The sequence below is a fragment of the Marmota monax genome, unplaced genomic scaffold, assembly GCF_021218885.2.
Source record: "Marmota monax isolate L192 unplaced genomic scaffold, Marmota_monax_Labrador192_F-V1.1 WCK01_AAM20220418_F8-fsc00224, whole genome shotgun sequence".
Taxonomy (NCBI): Eukaryota; Metazoa; Chordata; class Mammalia; order Rodentia; family Sciuridae; genus Marmota; species Marmota monax.
The window spans coordinates 1,073,086-1,093,395 of NW_026693937.1; the positions used below are offsets into that span (position 1 = coordinate 1,073,086).

Below are 20,310 nucleotides of genomic sequence, written 5' to 3' on the forward strand. Positions count from 1 at the left end.
AAGGCCTGCTGCCCCAAAAGGGGCTGGCTGACAAACGCTTTGAACCCACAGCTTATCCAGCCCACATTAGCCACTGCCTCTTGGTCAAAGGCCATCCATCTCCAGCACATCCTACAAACATGGCCTTTCTTAGGCTATTTGTAAAAGCCACCCCTGCCCACAAAAGTTGCCTGCTGTGTCCAAAGAAAGCAGCTTCCTTGATGTTCCATCCTTGTACATCTTGGTTTCCCAAGACCACCTGACCTCCATAACACTGGATACCTACCTCCTTCCAAACTCCTGGGGGTGGGGGGCAACTGCACATCACCTCCATTCTTCCCCCTGCGTGATTTACATTTTTTGGGGGGGGATTGAACTCAGGGGCACTCGACCACTGAGTCACATCCCCAGCCCTATTTTGTATTTTATTTAGAGACAGGGTCTCACTGAGTTACTTAGAGCCTTGTTTTTGCTAAGGCTGGCTTTAAACTTGCAATCCTCCTGTCTCAGCCTCCCAAACTGCTGGGATTACAAGTGTGGCGCACCCAGCTCCCCTGTATGATTTAACACTTGCATAGACCATTCATTGGTAGCCAATCCTATATAATCCCATTTATGCCTCCTTATCAGTAAATCTTACATTTCAATGAAATCCTCAAGGCAGAGAGCCTATCTTATTTGTCTCCAAAGATGACTCACACAAAGGAATCACTCTACAAAGATCAAGTACAGGGGCTGGGGATGTGGCTCAAGCGGTAGCGCGCTCGCCTGGCATGCGTGCGGCCCGGGTTCAATCCTCAGCACCACATACAAACAAAGATGTTGTGTCCGCCGATAACTAAAAAATAAATATTAAAAAAAAAATTCTCTCTCTTTAAAAAAAAAAAAAAAAAAAAAAAAAAGATCAAGTACATGTGGATCGCAGAGTACACTGGCCAAGGCTCAGGCTCTTCCCTCTCACTCTTACATGGAATGGGCCCAAAGGGGGAAGGTGACTGGGTCACTTGACAGGCTTGGTGGGTGAAGAGCAGGGAGCCCAGAAAATAGGTAGCACCTGCCACTGCAAACAAAAGATCAAGCACAGCGGAACAGCAGCAGGGAGCGGTGGCCCATGCCTGAAATCCCAGTGGCTCAGGCGGCTGAGGGAGGAGGATCACAAGTTCGGACCCAGCCTCTGCAAAAGTGAGGTGCTAAGCAATTCTGTGAGACCCTACAAAATACGGCTGGGGATGTGGCTCAGTGATCAAGTGTTCCTGGGTTCATCCCTGGTACAGGAAAAAAGAAAAAAAAAAAGAGTAGAGGTGCTCAGCCAGGCACAGTGGCTCATGCCTATAATCCCGGCAACTCAGGAGGCTGAGCAGGAGGATCTCAAGTTCAAAGCCAGCCTCAGTAATTCAGTAAGGTCATGTCTCAAAATAAAAAATTAAAAGTTCTGGGAGTATAGTTCAGTGGTAGAGCATCCCTGGGTTCAACCCCCCATTACCACTAAAAAAAAAAAAAGTAGCCGAGCTCAAACCTAGTGCCACGTGTCATTTACTAGCTTCCCTCAAGTAAATGACAGTCTTCTTAGCTGTTAAAATAAAGATAGTGCTTGCTCTACTTACCTACAGAATCAGTGTGAGAATCAAATGAGATAATGTAAAGGAAAATGCATCGTAAGCACTGAACAGATAATAGCTGGTATTAATTATCACTTGGAGTTGAAAAGAGCTCAGACAGGGCCCAACTCTTGGCCCTAGGGAGAGGGTGGCTTTTATTTCCTCTCTTAGGGAAGTGGAGGGGAGCTTTCCCAGGCACCCCAACCTAAGGAAAGGGTGGGTGTGTCCCAGACGATGGGGCTGGAAGCGCCAGATGATCTTTCATAAGGGCTCCTCTGTGACCCCTTTCTGGCACTTGGGTGGGTAAGAGAGTCATTCCCTTTAGGGTAGCAGCTCCTGTATCAATGGAGGCATGAGGAGGTATGTGCTGGTGTTCACAAAGAGGAAAGGGGAGCAGGTGCCCTGAGTGAGGGAACAGGGTGGCAGACCCCAAGCCCGACGACTGCCCAGTACAAAAACTTTCATAAGGCCTGGCTGGTGTGACTCTTCTCTCGAGAAGGGCCTGAGGGGCCCAGAAACATTGCTCCATCTCAAGGCTGGTTCCTTAAATGTCCATCTCAAACTGTGACTCTTCACCTATGGAGAGAAGAGACAGAGGGCAGGGAAGCAATGAGCAAATGGGTGTGTTGATGTCTTAGAGGCCAGGGAGAGGGCCTATTTCTTAATTCTGTTGTTCCTTTAAGAAGAACATGGGCTAACCTTATGATGGGAAAGAATGTAAAGGAAGGCAGGACTAGGCTACGAATTCCTGGAAGCGTAGGCCTGAAGCTTCCATGCCTGACTATGCTCTCTTTCCTAATCCCCAAACCAAGAATAGACACTAAGTTCTCTCATAGAGGAAGTGACATTCCTGCATTTTTCTGATTTTTACTTTTATCTTTTTGGTTCTGGAGAGCTTAACCAGTGAGCCACATTGCCAGTCCTTTTAATTTCTTTTATTTTGATACAGGTTGCTTAGTGCCTCGTTAAGTTGCTGAGGCTAGCCTTGAACTTGTGATCCTCCTGCCTCAGCCTCCTGAGTTGCTAGGATTATAGCCATGCACCACCACATCTGGCTTATTTATGTATGTAAGTATGTATGTAGGCACATGTGTATGTTTTGGGGATTGAATTCAGGGGCATTCAACCATTGAGCCACACCCCCAGCCCTATTTTGTATTTTTCTGAGACCGGGTCTCCCTGAGTTGCTTAGCACCTCTCTTTTGCTGAGGCTGGCTTTGAACTTGTGTCCTTCCTCCCTCAGCCTCCTGAGCCGCTGGGATTATAGGCATGCGCCACCATGTCCAGCTAATTTATTTTTAATAAGGGTTAGTGGTTTCTTGTGACTAGGATCACAAGTCGCCAGTCAGCCTTAGCAACTTAGCAAGACCTTAAGTAACTCTTAGTTAGACATGGTCTCCAAAAAAAAAAAAAAAAAAAAAGGCTGGGGATGTGGCTAACTGGTAAAGTGCCCCTGAGTTCCATTTCCAGTACCACCCCCCTAAAAAAAAAGGAAAGAAAGAAAATGGTACCCTAGGTAACCTGCTAACTAGGCCTACGTCTTACGGCCCGTAGGATAGCCTGACCTTGCAGTAAAGCAGTTATCTGGACAATTCAGCCACTCAGTGTCCTCCATCCTCTTTCCAGTGACATTTTCAAGTAATTCATGCTTCAGTAGATTTTTTTTTCTTTTAAAGGGAACTGCCTCATTCATGGTCTCCTGGGCTGCTCCAAGGTAGTAGATAGTAAAATGCCTGCTCTGTCTCCCAAATAGGAAAGCTGGCTTTTTTCTTCTGGTTATATTTACACAAATAGATGGGTTCAAGCGCAGGAGTCTTGGTTTCTTGTATCTAATTGAACAAAATTAAAATGCCCGCTACCCTATACTAACAACCATGTGGGATGAACTAGACCACTATTTGGGGTTCAGAGCTGCCACCTGGCATACAAGGCCAACCCTGCATTTGTTATGGGCCACAGCAGTTCTAGAAACTGGGAGGGGTGTGTGAACAGGGAGTGACAGCCTTCAGCTGGTGGTGAGTCAAGTTTCAGGTGCTGGTGAACTTCATCCCTTGTGCTATGACCCATGAATCTCTCCATCCTTCAACAAATGTCAGGTGACCATACCACCTTATAGCATGTGTCACACTGTTCTCTCTGTGTGCCCAAATCCACTTTCCTACTACAGCTCACCTCCCTTCCAGCCCTGAATCTAAGAAAAGGCAACTGGTTGGGGATATGATTCAGCGGTAGAGCGCCTGTCCAGCATGCATGACGCCTGGGTTCAAAAAAAAGAGAGAAGGCAACTATTGCCTGTCTTGGCTGTTGGCATTCCCAGGGTGATTATGAATCACATCCTGCAGGCCCCAGGTAAACGAATTCTGCTGCTGTCAGCAGAGCAAGCCTAGCCCAAGGTCCAGCTGCTTCCTGTCTGGGTCTGAGCCTGTGCATTGGGCCTAGTGAAGGGTCGGTGGGTTCCAGTCTGACTAAGGTCATCTAGCAGTGCTTATGATACATTACCACACAGCAGAGAACTCAGATGCTCTGGCAAGCTAGTCATGTGGTCACAAAGAGCCCCTTTACATACATAGCTGCCAGGGTGGCTGCTCTGATTACTTGGGAGGTGGGGATACCAGGAAGCACCTGGCTACCAAATGTTGAAGCTGCAAAGACAACGGGCCACATTGTTTCTATGTCTTCATAGAGGATCCACTAAGGAACAAACACCCAGCCAGGAGACTGCCGGATGTGTTTCTTATCTTGTAGACATGTGATTTCACAGAGGGCAAGTACACTTCGTCTTAAGTTGTCTCCTGCATCACGAGCACCATGGTTGTAGTCCAAGCATTGCACATGCACAGTAATGCTTTGGGGAATTATACAGAGGGCCATGCTTATGAAAACCGTGTGAAGTCACTGCCATTTTAGACAAGCTCCTGCTGTTTACATGACCTGGTGGTGTCAAATCACCTTTCCTGGGGTTCTTGGGCCCCTTTCAAGGACAAAATTGGTACCTCTGAGAGTTCTACTCTCCATCCCAACTCCCACCCTCTGGAGTCTGAAGTGCTCCATAGAGTATGGGAAAGGGTCACCACCATTCCCCTCCCTGGAATTCCCCCCAGAGGACAGGACATTTCCCTTCCCTGGAGACTGCCTGCAAGAGCCTGGCCACTTACCACCTGCCCGCTTATCTTCTGGACTGTTGCGCAGATGGCTCTGGCTGGCTTCCATGGAGGGCTCATCACTGGCTGGGCTGGTGACTCCAGGAATGGTGGGCAGGTCCCTTGGGGGTGTTTTGGCCACAGGTGAGTTTCTACATTCCATCAAGAATTTCCGGTCATAGATGATCCTGGTACCTGAAAGGCACAGGGAGGTTGGTAAAGCCACCTTAAACCCCCCTGCCTGCCAGTTTTTTCACTTCTTGGAGGCAGGGTTGCAACAGAGGCAGTTGGTTCTCTTATAAAAATCTGGACCAAGAAGGAGAGAGGCTCATCCAGCAGCCTGACTATAACCTAGGAGTCCGCCACCTCTTCACGGCCTTGACACTCGAAAGAAACATTCACTGGCCATCAGACTGTACCTTTGTCTTTTTGTGTGTGTGTGTGTGTGTGTGTGTGTGTGTGTGCAAGGGATTGAACCCAGAGGTGCTTAACTACTGAGCCATATCCCCAGCTCTTTTTAAAATATTTTGTTAGAGACAGGGTCTCACTGAATTGTTTAGCGCGTCACTAAATTGCCGAGGCTGGCTTTGAACTTGTGATCCTCCTGCCTCAGCCTCCCCAGTCACTGGGATTACAGGTGTGCACCTTTGTCTTCTTAGAGCTCTTGGTCCCTAAAATCCCTCAACTTGCTCACCCATCAGAGTTCAGTGTTAATTACCCATGACAATCATACTTGAAAGTGGAAAAGATGCATTTCTATTCATTATTCCATCCTGTCCTTATAGTACTTCCTGTGGGATACTCAGAATAGGTATCTTTAATCCCATTTTCTTTTTTTATTATTATTAGTTGTTCAAAACATTACAAAGCTCTTGACATATCATATTTCATACATTTGATTCAAGCAGATTATGCACTCCCATTTTTATCCCGTATACATATTGCAGATTCACATTGATTGGTTCCACATCCACTTTTTTACATATTACCATACTAGTGTCTGTTGTATTCTGCTGCCCTTCCTATCCTCTACTATCCCCCCTCCCCTCCCCTCCCCTCTCCTCCCATCTTCTCTCTCTACCCCCTCTACTGTAACTCATTTCTCTCTCTTGTTTTTTTTTCCCCTTTCCCTTCACTTCCTCTTATATGTAATTTTGTATAACAATGAGGGTCTTTAATCCCATTTTCTAGATGAATAAAGGGAAAATGAAGCTATTCACTCAGACTAGCAAAAATGCTGCTGGGGCTTTGTGGCAGATAGGTTACCTGCCTCACAAAGGCTTTCTTCCTTTTGAAGCCCCCTGCTACCTTTGCCGATGTCACCACACTTCAGAGTTTGTACACTCTGTGTTCTATTCATTACAAGGTAGTCTTACTCCCTAGGTGAGGAACTGTCTCACTGAATTATTCACCATTCTTAAACCACACCCAGGACCCCTCCCATGTAGACCTGCCCCCATGATACCATTTGAGGGAGTGTTTCCCAAGGTGAGGGACCCAAGATCCTTGTGATGCATCAGATGACAGTGAACAGAGCGGGTTGTTCATGTTGTGCCCATTACGTCCAAATCAGCACTATGTGTCTTTAATACCTTAACAGCAGTTACTGACTACTCCCTTCAAAAGAGCAGACCTCAGGCTCAGCGCCTTCAGCAGGCAATGGAATCTAGCTAGAATTTAAAAACTGTCATTGTGTATCTTTTTATAGTTACCTTCTATTTATGGCAAGTGAATCTGGTTTCCCATATATAGTAGTGACATCAAGTTTCCTTTTAACACACAATATATAATTTAATAATGATATGTAGGGTGTATACTATACAACATTATGTGATATATAATAAAATATAATAATACAAATCAAAATTAAAGGGCTGAATACATAGCTTAGTGGTAGAACGCCTCTGGGTTCAATCTCCAGTACTAAAGAAAAATAAATTGAATAAATAAAGTGTTAGAAAAATAATAAAGCTAGTACAAGTAGGATTCGAGTTATAGAGCCGGGTGCAGTGGTGCATGCCTGTAATCCCAGCAATTCAGGAGGCTGAGAGAGGAGGATCTTGAGCCAAGGAGGAGCCAGCCTCAGCAACTTAGCAAAGACCTAGGTAACTTAGCAAGACCCTGTCTCAAAATTAAAAAGAATAAAAAGGACTGGAGATATGGCTCATTGGTTGTGTGCCTCTGGGTTCAATCCCTGGTATCAAAAACAAAACAAAAACCCCAAAACAAATGATTAGAGTCCAGTATATATATAGTATATATATAAAGTCTCCAAACAGAGGGATATGTGGGGACCCAAGGGGCAGGGTGTAGTTTCCTCACCTGTAAAAAAGGGTGTTGTATTAGGCTCAGTCAGACTATTTTTAAAGCACTAGCCTTGTGCCATCTATTTTTAGGATCTCGTGTTTTGGCAGATGCTTAAATATGCAAATAGTATGGGGTTACAGGCAGAAATTCTGGGCTCAAATCAGGTCTCACCACATTCCAGTCCCTCAACCTGAGTTGTGGCTACAAGAAGAGGATAAGAACAAAATTCATACCTCACTAAAGTATCATAAAGACTTAATAACAACCCTCAAGATTCACTGAGGGCTGGAAATGCAGCTCAGAGGTAGAGTGCTTATTTAGCATCTGCACGACTCAGGATCTGATCCCCAGAACCAAAGGGGACGGGGACGGGGGGGGGGGGGGGGGGGGGAGATTCTCCTACAAGAATAAAGTATGATATCCATGTAACAGAAAATCGCTTGAGGCCGAGTGCCTCAGCAGCTGGGGAGGCAAAGGCAGGAGGATCGAGAGTTTAAAGCCAGCCTCAACAATTTAGCTGAGGTGCTAAGCAACTCAGTGAGACCCCCATCTCTAATAAAATACAAAGTAGGGCTAGGGATGTGGCTCAGTGGTCAAGTGCCCCAGAGTTCAATCCCTGATGCCCCCCCCCCCAAAAAAAACCCTTGAGTTGGGCCTGTAATCCCTGGATGAGGCAGGAGAATCACAAGTTTTGAGGTCAGCCTGGGCGATTTAGTGAGACCCTGTTTCAAAATACAAAGGACTAGAGATATATATCTCAGTGGTAAAGCACCCCAGGGTGCAAACCCCAGTACCAAAAAAAAAAAAAAAGAGAGAGATAGATTACAAGCCAGGAATAGGAAGCTCCTCAGAAGCCAAGGAACACAAATAAATGTATGTATATGTACTGCATGAATAAACACTTAGATTTTCATGTGATATGCATACATCAATCACCATCACTATCTGTCGTTACTCATCATACCCATCTGTGCTCATAACTATACCATGGTTCCTCCCATAACTCCCCTCCCCACAAGGAGGATGACATCATTATGATCATCAATCTGCAGATGAGGAAATTGATATATATCAATATATCAGAAAGGTTGAGCCATCCATCCAGAGGTAGACCCAGCCTGCCTTTTTTGTTTGGTTTAGTACTGGGGATTAAACCCAGGACACTTTACCACAGAGCAAAGTCTCCATCCTCCCCCCCTTTTTTTTAAATGAAGCTTTTTTAAAAAAAAAAATCTTTATTCTATTTTTATGTGGTGCTGAGGATCAAACCCAGGGCCTCGCACATGCTAGGCAAGCACTCTACCCCTGAGTCACAATTTCAGCCCCCCATCCCTTTTTTATTTTGAGACAAAGTCTCACTAAATTGCTTAGGACCTCACTAAATTGCTGAGGCTGGCTTTGAACTTATGACCCTCTTGCTCCAGCCTCCTTGAGTCACTGGGATTACAGGTGTGCCCCACTGTACCCAGCTAGACTCATTCAGTCTTGACTCCAATTCTAAATATTATCCATTTTTAAAAATTGTCAAGGCATAGATCGGAGGTGGTAGATTGCAGGGCAGACTGGGGTACCAACTCTCAGCCAATGCTCCTTTCTACTGGGAATAGTAAAAGGGTCTTCAAGCCTTTACCTAGACTTTCAGTGTGTCCAGAACAGGATGTTCCCCAAAGGAAGATGCCTGCCTTGAGTTCCTGCCCATCCATCCCCCTATTGTACCCACATTCTGCTGTTGGATGTGACATCTGTAAACTGAGCCCAGTTCCTCCCTTACTTTCCCCTGGGCCTCTCCTGGCTCAAGCACACTTCCCCTTGAATGGGGAACATGAGGATTAAGAAAGTACAAGGACAGAATTCCTAGAACTGCTGTTCCCATTCCAGGAGAGGGAGAGCATTTCACAACAGGGTTCAGGGGGAGGTTTAAATGCCTGGGCTCAGGCTCAAGCCAGTGGCCTGTGAACTAAGTACTCCAGTTCTGAGCAGTGGCTCCAGGTCGTCCTGGAGGCAAATTCACAGACAAGTCGCCTAGACTTCTTTTTTTTTTTTTTTTTTTTTTAAATATTTATTTATTTATTTTTCGGTGGACACAACATCTTTGTTTGTATGTGGTGCTGAGGATCGAACCCGGGCCGCACGCATGCCAGGCGAGCGCGCTACCACTTGAGCCACATCCCCAGCCCCGCCTAGACTTCTTTCTGTCTCTCTCTTCTCTCCCTCTCGGCTACATGCACTGGAGAAGCATGTCCCTGGATGGCTTTTCTTGCTGGGCAGTCTATTTAGCAAAGCAGAACAGACTTGCCAGGCAGAAAAACTTGGTGAAGAAAGCAGAGCACACTTAGCCCAAGATTTTTCATCACCTCTGGCCCCACAGATTCTGCAAACAGAACCAAGATCCCAATATATCTCAGGGGCCAGGAATCTTATGAAGCTAATGGATACCAAATGGAGGTGATCAGTCAGTTGCAAAGGGTCCCTTAGGTTAGTCTGTCTCCCTTAGGGACCCTGACATATGACAGAACAGGTCAGTTTATTTGAAAATTAAGGGCTGAAGGCATGTAGCTCAGTGGTAGAGCACTTGCCTACCATATGCATGGCCTTAGGTTTGATCTCCAGCACTGCAAAAAAGATAAAAAATAAAATAAACAAGAGGGACAAAGTTTTTACAGAGACTTTCAGAACAAAACAGATAAAACAATTATTCTCAAAGCTGGCCAAGCTCTTTCCCCATCCCTTACCTAACCCCTAGCACTTCAAAATGCACTGTATTCAGAGGAGGGTGAAAGTATCCCTGAAATCCACTACCAAGAGGGAGTGCCCTTCTGATGTCTCTTATTACAAATAGCAACAACAGCTGTCCCTGTGGGAATGGGGAGCGGCTGTTATAGGCTGAACTGTATTCCCCCCAAAACTCATGCATCGAAGACAATCCCCAGTAACCTAGAATATAACTACATTTGGAGAAAGGTCTTTTAAAAGATTAGGTTAAGGGATAGGGATATATAGCTCAGTCAATAGAGCTGGGTGCGGTGGCTCAAGCCTGTAATCCCAGCAGTTCAGGAGGCTGAGACAGGAGGATCGAGTTCAAAGCCAGCCTCAGCAACGACAAGACAAGGCACTAAGCAACTCAGTGAGACCCTGTCTCTAAATAAAAAATACAAAATAGGGCTGGGGATGTGGCTCAGTCCCCAGTATCCCCCCGCCCCCCAAAAATCTCAGCTTTGGGTCCCTCTGACAAATACCTAAGCTAAACAATTTCAAAAGAGGAAAGACTGGCTTTGGCTCATGAATTCAGAAGTTTCAGTCCATGCTAGGCTGACTGCATTGCTTTGACACCTGTGGTGAGGCAGAACACATTGGCAGAAGGCCATACAGGGCAAAGCTGTACCTCTCATGACAGTCAGGAAGCACAGAAAGAGATGGGGTTCCAAGTATCCCTTTCAAGGGTACCTCTCCAATGTCTTTCCTAACTAGGCCCCACCTCCTAAAGTTTTGATTACCTCCCAATAGTACCATCAGCTGGGGAACAAGTTTTCAACACATGAGCTGTTAGGGGACATTTAAATCCAAATCAGCATGGTGGCACAAGCCTGTAATCCCAGCAGCTCAGGAGGCTGAGGCAGGAAGATCACAAATTTGAGGCCAGCCTCAGCAAATTAGTGAGGTCCTAAGCAACTTAGTGAGACCTTGGGTGAAAACAAAAAACAAGAACGGCTGGAGACATAGCTCCGTGGTAAGCAACCCTGGTTCAACCCCCAGTCCCAAAACAACAATTAACAACAAAAAACAACCCATAAGATATTTGGACACAGACCCACAAAGCAAGAACTAACTAAAGACAAAGGGAGAAGGTGGCCATCTGTAAGGCAATAAGAGGTGTCTTAGAAGAAACCAATTTTACTTCCATCTTGGTCTTCCAACTGCCACTTAGTCTAGCAAATTTTATTGTTTAAGCCACCTAGTCTGAAAACTAATATAGGCCCACTTTCCTCTTCCATGCTGAAGAACAGAAAAAGAGAAGTCCATCTGCACACACGCTGAACCCAGAGTCTCCTGCGTGCTAAGCATTTCCACTGAGCTCCACCACCAGCCCCAACACACGTTTTCTTTAAGGCAAGAATCCTGGTTTGTAACCTCTACACTGTTTGCTCCAAACCAAAGCTCTGAAGCACCTGCACCCTCTGTATTCTCACTCCTACCGACTTTGGACTGCTGGGGACAGAAACTTGACTCCAGCCTATTGCTAGTACCCAGAAAATCAAGGACACTCAAAAGGCAGTGACAGGAGAGGCAGGCCTATCATAAACCCCTCTGAGGAGTATCCCCAAAGCCTGACCAGCAGCACCCTTGGAGGAGACAGGCTGAGGGGGGAGTGGCAAGGTGAGGCCTGGTGACCTGACATCGTGGCCACCTGTGAGGTTGGCTGTGTGGCACTGGACACAAGGCCTTGAAAGTTAGGCATGGGATTTGTGACTCAATGTTTTCAGGAAGGCTGTGCCATTCTTAACCAACAGCTGGTTCACAGCCCTGGGATTCTAGTCTGCTTCTTCACCTGGCTGTCTCTGCTGGCCATATATCAGGACAAGCACCAAATTCCTTCAAAGGACTGTCCTCTGAGGTCTGACTCTTGTGGAAGGCTGACAACACAGACCCCATAACTCCTCCCATACCTGTTGGAACAGGTGGCTTCTCTCCTTCAACAGAAGTTATTTCCTTTCTCCTTGAATCTAGGCAGCCTTCCCTCCCCTGGTGCCTTGCTTTAGCCAACAGAATACTTCCTAAATGATGCTATAGGCCATAAGAGGCCTTGCAAACTGCCATCTTGGTAAGCTCATGGTAGACTAAAGATGAGCCCAAGAGAACAAAATGACGTGAGAGCAAGGGAACTCCCAGGCTTCCAGCTATTCCCAGTAATGTCCCAGACATGTGGATAAGGACAATCCAGATGCTGACTGCACACAGCATGTGAGTCAGCTCAGGAAAGAACAGCCAGTCATGCCCAACCAGACCAAAGAATGGACAGCAATAACAAACTATCATTGTTTAAGTTATTGACTTCTGGGGATGGCTTGTTATATGACAATATATAACGGATACAGCCATTTTTACCCAGTCAACTGTCCCTAAGTACCCAGGAAGTCCTGATATTCTGGACTTGGAATCTAGGCTCTCCCAGTGAGATTACAAGGACATACCAAATGGATTTCAAGGTGCACTTTTTGCTGTGTCCTTGAGCACCCCAATGCCAGTAGGCACAGTTGCCTATTCTCATCTAGTCAGCAATGCTCGTGCAAACAGTTAAATAAGAAGCACGAATCCCAGAGTTTGAGACTCTGGCCCAATACTGACTCAGAACAAGAAAAACTTACTTTGACTCCTTGTGTAATAACTGAATATGTAATATGAGTACTAGGCCTCTCTGCAATACTGAAATAAGTGGGGAAACTCAGAAAAAGTTAGCATCTGCCCCTGGTACATCTGAGATAAATTATACCCTATAACTGAAAGGAAAACTTAAACATTATCATTAACCAACTGACATCCAGGAATGATGACAAAGAAACTAGATTATCTAGAGGGGAATGCTTTCATTCCAGGATTCTTTTAAAATCTTCACCCCACCCCTTTCTTTTATTTTTCTTGCAGCACTAGGTAAGTGCTAGGCAAGTCTCTATCATTGAGTTTCACCTCAGCCCAATTCTCGAGCTTCTGAACACCTGGCATTACATAGTGGGGATATAAAGACCAATAAGACTGCTCTGAAAGAACTTCCCGTCTAACCTAGTGAATAAACATGAAAACAAACACACATGATTAATTTCTTATGAATCATGATGGAGAGAACACCGATATGGTGTCAGACCAGAAAGTAACAGCTTTTTATTTGTTTGAACTTGCAAGGATTCACGTGTACAAACTGGGCATGGTGCGTACGCCTGTAACCCAGCATCTCCAGAGGCTGAGGCAGGAGGACTGTAGGTTTGAGGCTAGCCTCAGAAACTCAGCAAGGACCTGTCTCAAACTAAAAAATAAAAAAGGCTGGGAATGGGACTCAGTAGTTAAGTGCCTCTGGATTCAATCCTTGGTACAAAAAAAAGAAAAAGAAAAAGAAAAAATTCTGTTTCCAGTATCACCACTCTTTCCTATCTTATTTTCTGGAACAACATCAAATCAAGACTCTTTCCTCTCAGGGTAATAGTATAGAGGGAAGAGTTCTCACTTGAGTATCACATAAGTCCTGTGGGTGATAGGATCCAAGGGCAGGAGGAGGTCCAATCACTTCATTCTATAGCTATGCCTTTGATGATTATAATTCTTTTTGTCCCCAGCTCTATTGAGATATAATAGTTACAAAAACTGCATACAAAGTGTACAACATAATGATTTGCTATCATACGGCAAAACATTCATGAAAGATTACCACAAATTAACACATCCATTACTGCACTTAGGAGTGTGTGTGGGTGTGTGTGTGGGTGTGTGTGTGACTGTGGATTTTTCCATGTCTACTCTCTTAGCTAATTTCTAATAAAAATATAGTATTAACTACAGTCACCATGCTAAACATTAGCTCCCCAGAATTTATTCATCTTATAACTGAAAGTCTTTGCCCTTAAGCCATCATCTCCATTTCTCCTAGTCACAACAATGGCCATGCTACTTTCTCTTTTTGTGGTGCTGGGGATGGAATCAAGAGCCAGGCACACTGGACAAGTCTACCACTGAGCCACACCCCCAGGTAACCATACTACTCTCTTGGAAATCTACAATCCCATTTTAGGCGTGTCTTCATCTTTCTAACTAGCAACCCCAGGCTGGGGTTGAGATCATTCTTCTAAGTCTGGGTGTGGTGAATGCCTTAAAAACAAGAAGTCTTGGCCAGGAAATAGTAGTGCATGCCTGTAATCCAGTGCCTCAGGAGTCTGAGACAGGAGAATCACAAGTTCAAGTCTAGCCTCAGCAACTTAGCAATGCCCTATCTCAAAGTAAAAAAATAAAAAGGATTGGGGATGCAGCTCAGTGGTTAAGTGCCCCTGGTTCCATTCCCAGTAGCAAAACCCCAAAACCAACCAAACAAACAAAAAAGCCCCCCAAACAATAACAACAACAAACAAACAACAACAACAAAAAAGGAGGCTTAGACCTCAGAGGGAGTTTGGGGTACTCTACACCAGTTTCCCGTTCTACCCTATCTCCCAGTCAAAGTCTTTAATGAGGGACATAATGCAGAATGTCCCACTTTAAAAGGAAGCTCAGAACTAATAATAATAATAATAATAATAATAAATAAATTTTTTTTTTAAAAAAAGGAAGCTCAGGTCAGTGTGAGAAAAGGGCCCATTCTATCTCCCTCATTGCCTTAATATCCAAAGGCTCTTAACCCATCCTTAGCTGTCTTTTACAGTAACTTCTCCCCTCTATGACTAAGGCCTCAGGACACTGGCTATACTCTAGCTTCAGTGCCCAGCATACCTCCCTTCTTCCCAGCACTGCCTGTTCTATAACCAGAGACTTGTCAGCTGCTCCAAGGTCAGCTTCCCAGGCACAGAACTTTGTTTGTCTAACAAAATAAGGTGCAATTAACACCTGCAGCTCTACCTGCTTACCTCTGATTAACCTTACCATGGTACAGGTCTTAGGTATGACTTTCACCCAAGCAACCCCTGTACTCTTTAGGGTCAAACATCCAACACAGGCTGGGAATGTAGATATGGACAAAGGAGGAGGAAAGATTTCTTGACCCATTTAAAGGTTTTGTTGTTTATGGTATCACTGGAATTTTCACAGACTCAAATATTCACACATAACAAATCTCTGGATACCTAGCCTCAGCTCAGTGCTCAGTCTAAAAAGGGCTAATGACCATAGAAAGCAAACAGAGCCACAGGAATGGATATGGATCACTTTTTAGCCTCCAGAGAGACAGACACTTGAGGGCCATTCCCAGCTGGAGTGACTTATTGCAATAGCTCTTCAGGGAAAGCTGCAAGTAAGCCATACAGACATTCTATCAAAAGTGTGTCTCTCCAGACCCAGCCTCAAGAAAATTTTACCTATATAGAATCATCATTTTTTGCCAGAGATCTGAAAGGACAAGGGAAGCTGTATAGAATCCCAGGAATTCCTGAGTACTCAGATTATGTTTTATGGAACAAAAGCTGGGAGCTAGTTAGAAATGCAAAAATCTCAGTCCCACCCCAGACCTACAAAATCAAAATCTGCATTTAAAGGCATCATCAGATAATTCCCCTCATAGAAGACTAAGAACAGTACTCAGGAGTTGAACAAAAGACTGTCAAGGTGTGACCATTTTTCATTACATCAACAGGTGAGGTGAAGTGGGATTGGGAGGAAGATTTCATGCCTAGGCCAACAAGTTTGCAGACTTTGGTAGAAGCTGGGTTTCCTTAGGTTATGGATTGTGATTTGTGCTGGCTCCACAAAACACAATACAACTATTGGGGAGGCTCAGGCAGGAGACCCAATTACTGGTTTGAGGCCAGCCTGGTCAACTTTGAGCTTGTCTCAAAAAATAAAAATTTTAAAAGGCTGGGGATGTAGTTCAGTAGTGGAGTGCTTGTCTAGCATGTATGTGGCCCTGGGTCCAATCCCTAGTATTGCCAAAAGAAAGCTATTTGGGGCTCCTAGCCCTGCTTTCTTCCAGTTGTCCTCAGAAACTAATGTTAAACTCTGATGCGGGAGCTTCTAAAGACCCTTAGGGAGATTTTGCTGTGGTATGCCAAAAGTCCCAGTCCAAAGTGGGAAACAGATCCAAGTTCCTTGGTAAACAGTTAAACAGTACCCCTGACTATTGCTTACCCATCTATCTCATCGCACCCAGCAACAAAGGGGGCAAAATAGGGCTACTTGAGCTTTCAGGACTAAGAACTCCAAGAGTATCAGGAAAAGGTCCTGCTAAACATCATGAGGAAGACAAAGGGAAACAACATGGACTACAAAAGGGCTCCTCAAAGGAAAGAAAATTCAAGTCAAGGGTGGCAAGAGCCCTGAGAACTTTCCCTGGGATACTTTCTAATAAAAGAAACAGCAGTGTCCTCTTCTTCACCCGATTGCTATTTCTGGTTCAATCTAGGAAAACGGTATGACAATGCACAACAGACACGTGCTCAAGCTTTCGGGGACCCCAGCGTGGCGATCTACAGAATAAAAGGCACGATTGGGCAACAATCTCTAAGATTACTCAGTAGTCCCAAAGACCTCGCATCTGGCTCTGATCGCTGGTGGTGGAACAGCTGCCTGAGAAAATGAGTATGTGGCCTGGCGACTGGCTAGGAGACAGCCTTCAGTCCCTCCCCCGGGGACACCCCTTCGCCACTCAGCAGTGCGCCAGGATCTCTAGTGTTCTCGAGTAGTTTGGGAAGTAGCGTTAAGCACATAAGGGAGGGAAGAAAGGAAAAAGGAGGTGGGGGCGACGGGAGGGAAGTGGTGAGCCACGAGGATTTCATCATGCAATCGGGCGGGTACGTTTCATCAGCGCCTGTGCGCTGGGACTCCCGAGCTGGGAGGGAATGCGGGACTCCCGGAGGCAGCTCAAGGCTGGCCCCCTCCGGTGCCAGCTCAGCTTCCTCTTCCTCATCCACTCCCAGGGAGGTCACACGGTACCCCCTCCCCTCGCACAGAGGAACGTGTTCCTCCGCACAGCTCTGCCAGCGGCGCCAGGCTCCTCCGTGGGGATCCCACACGCGTAAATACGGAACATGCCACAGGTGCGGGAGGAGCGCTGCTCAAGCAAGCACCCTCGGCCCCACGCTTTGGTAAAAGGGCGCGTGTCCAACGCAACACTAGGAGTCCTCGGGAAGTAAAAAGGGCTCTGCAAGAGGCAATTATTCCAAAAGAAAATGCCCATCGCTTTAGAACTCCAGCCCAGGCCTTTCCTTGATCCGTGGGCCACCCTGTCCCCACCCTATCCCGCTCAAAACTGCAACATCCCTAGGCATGTGGCAGTCCTGTAATCGTGCTTGTCAGTGTTTGGGGGACACTCCGCCGTCTCTTGCAGGAGAAAACTGATGGGACAGTTTGCAGCCAGGGCTCTGGACGATGCGCCCAGAGACCTAGAAGGCAGACCAACTCCGTGACCACTGCGGCCTCCCTGACGCCCCTTATCCGTTCTTTCTGGCTACGGCGCCCTCGAGTGTGGGCGCCGAGTCCAATCAGCGATTCCTGATCCCTCCCGCTCGGTCCACCCAGGGCCCGTGTGCGACTCCCCAGCCCATGCCTACCTCCCGGGGTGGTGCTGAAGAGCGTGCCGCCGGGAGTGGTGCTGTAGTCCCCGGGCGGCAGCTGCACGCCATCGCTGAGGACCACCCTGCGAGTGCCAGGGATGGCCCGGCTTGGAGTCTGGCTGCAGCTGCTGCCCCCTGACATGGTGTCCAGTTCGCTGCACAGCAAAGCTCGCGCAGACCTCCCGCGCCTCCCACTTCGCCCCGCCCAGCTGTGGCCTGGCGGGCCCTAGACCTCCCCTTCCGGCTCGGCCCTCACGCCCCCTTTTCGTTCAGCTCCGCCCCAACATCTCCAGGCCGTTCCTTCCACGTGGGTTTCCCTAGGGCTGCCGACAGAGAGAGGTCGCTTCACCCTACAGAGACTTCCTCTTGGGCTCCCGCTTCCTGCCCAGTGCGCTGTTGGCGGGTCGCAGAGTTTGCCTAGGTTAATCCCTTACTGGTTTGGGGCGGGGGTGGGAGTCGGGTTCGGTATTTAGCGCTGTGCGGGAATCCCAGCCGACCTGGCTCTCTCAGAAAGACCTGTTTTCCACATTAGGATTTCTGGCTGGATGTGACCCTCAGCTCTTGCTGTTCCGTGCTTTAGTTTCCCAGATGAGAAAGTGGGAATTAACTGCTCCTTCACCCCTCTTCCCTTCCTTCAACTTTCACCAGGAGAACAGCGTTGAAGACGTGGTGAAACAAATGCATGTTCCTGGACTTTAAAGGGTGTGGGAGTAGTGAACAGACTGAGCAGCTGAGTGCTAGGGCTTAAATTATTTATTTTTAAATAAATAAAAGTATTGTATAACAAGGGGCTGGGGCTGTAGCTCAGTAGTAAAGTGCCTGCCTTGCATGTGTGAGGCACTGGGTTCGATCCTCAGCACCACATAAAAATAAATAAAGATATGGCCATCTACAACTAAAAAAATTTTTTTAAAGGATTGAATAATAATAAGTATTAGGAATTGAACCCAGGGCGCCTTACCACTTAATTACATCCCCAGCCTTCTTTATTTTTTTGAAGCAGGTCTTGCTAAATTGCTGAGGCTGTTATTGAACTTGGAATCCTCCTGCCTAAGGTTCCAGAGTCGCTTGGATTATAAACTTTCAGGCTGCATTTAGAGCTGAGGTGGAGGGATAGGGGTGGGACTTCAGTGGAGACTGAGTGGGGGGATGAGGTAAGAGTTGGTCAAAGGAATTCCCTTGAATTGGGTTTAGTGTCCCGCAGCACACTGGCAGGCAGCACACTGGCAGACGTTCAGTAGGCACCCCTTGAATAAATGAATGAATTTATCTTCGAAGAGGTTCCCATGCCAAGAAAGAAAAATGCAAGGAGGTCGCAAAAACCTAATGACTTAGAAAAGTTTATACCATGTGGTCATATCTTTTGTGGGGGGTGGGGAGTACCGGGAGTATCCAGGAACACTCAATCACTGAGCCACATCCCCAGCCCTGTTTTGTATTTTATTTAGAGATAGGGGCTCAAAGAGTTGTTTAGATCCTCCTGTCTCAGCCTCCAGAGCTGCTGGAATTACAGGCTTGCGCCACGTGCCCAGCATGTGGTCATATCTTTAAGAGCCGGAGGAGAAAGAACAAGTTTAAAGGGAAATTGGGGTCAAATTGTTGAAGAGTCTTTCAAAAAATGTTAACTGGTAGGAGATATCATATCTCTTAAGCAGGGGGGAATGACATGATTAGAGTTGCTTTTTAGAAGGATAAATAGGGACTGTTGAGTCTACAAGTGGACTGAAAAAGGTCAAGGTCTGAGGTAGGAAGACAAATTGGGTTTGGTCTCACTCCTAAACTAAATTCTAGGCCTGCAGTGTCTAATATAGTAGCCACAGCCCACAGGTGTGTTGAGCCCTTGAAATGTGGCGTGTCCCAATTGAAGTGTGCTACAAGTGTAAAATGCACCTCAGATATCAAAGACTTAATATTAAAAAAAAACATGAAATACCTCAGTAATTCATTTCTTTTTCCCCCCCATAGCTTTATTGAGGTAAAACTGAAGTACAATAACATGCACATATTTGAAGTATGCAATTTTATCAGTTTTGACACATATGTAACCGATATAATCCATATAAAAAGCATTTCCATTACTTTTTTAAAAAATTTGAAATCATGCAAACTGTTATTTCCTGCATGATTTAAGTAATTTGTTTTTACATTGATTACAGGTTCAAATAATATTTTTTAAAATTTATTCGTTGTAGACACAATAGCTTTATTTATTTTTATGTGGTGCTGAGGATTGAACACAGTGCCTCACACTTGCTAGGCAAGAGCTCTACCATTGAGCTACAACCCCCAGACCTCAAATAATATTTGGAGAATAAGGGGATATGTATAATATGTTATTAAAATGAGCAGAATGCAGTGATGCAACACCAGGAGGCTAAGGCAGCCGCGTGGCTTGAGCCCAGGAGCCTGGAAACCAGTCTTGGCAACACAGTGAGACCTTATCTTAAAAAACAGTAAAAACGAATTCTACTTATTTCCTTTTTATAGTACTGGAGGTTGAACCCAGAGCCTTTTTTTTTTTTTGTAGTTGTAGATAGACATATACCTTTATTTTATTTGTTTATTTTTATGTTGTGCTGAGGCTCGAACCCAGTGCCTTATACATGCTAGGCAAGCGCTCTGCTGCTGAGCTACAGCCCCAGCCCTACTTTACATTTTTGAAGTTATATGTTACTTTTTTTTTTTTTTTTTTTTTTTTTTTGGTGCTGAGGATTGAACTCAGGGCCTGATGCATACAAGGCAAGCACTGTATCACTGAGCTACATCCCCATATTTTACATTTTTGACAAATTCTCCACTAAATTCTGTGTCCTAAGGCAGGAGGATGGCTTGAGCCATTTCAACTGTGGTGATTTCTACCAATTTCCAGAGCAAGGATTTATTCATATCAAGTCTTGTAACTGAGTACAAGGGGATATGGGGTGGGGGAGTGTTTTTCCTATTCTCACAAGGTCAATGCAACACTTTTGACATCAGATAAAGGGGCCTTTTCCTTTTAACCAACCAAGTAATTCTGCTGCAGGCATTCTGTAATGACACCAGCTGGAT

General features: G+C 45.8%; 1 protein-coding gene across 1 annotated transcript; it reads right to left on the minus strand.

The window, feature by feature from the left end:
• Positions 1 to 1,690: 1,690 nt before the first annotated feature.
• On the minus strand, positions 1,691 to 17,466 carry Eif4ebp1 (eukaryotic translation initiation factor 4E binding protein 1). The gene is made up of 3 exons (XM_046463839.2): positions 17,260 to 17,466; positions 4,733 to 4,912; positions 1,691 to 2,153 (listed from the first exon to the last, which is right to left on the minus strand). Exons 1-3 carry the CDS (start codon positions 17,402 to 17,404, stop codon positions 2,122 to 2,124), a joined length of 357 nt encoding a protein of 118 aa, XP_046319795.1. The 5' UTR covers positions 17,405 to 17,466; the 3' UTR covers positions 1,691 to 2,121.
• Positions 17,467 to 20,310: the final 2,844 nt, after the last annotated feature.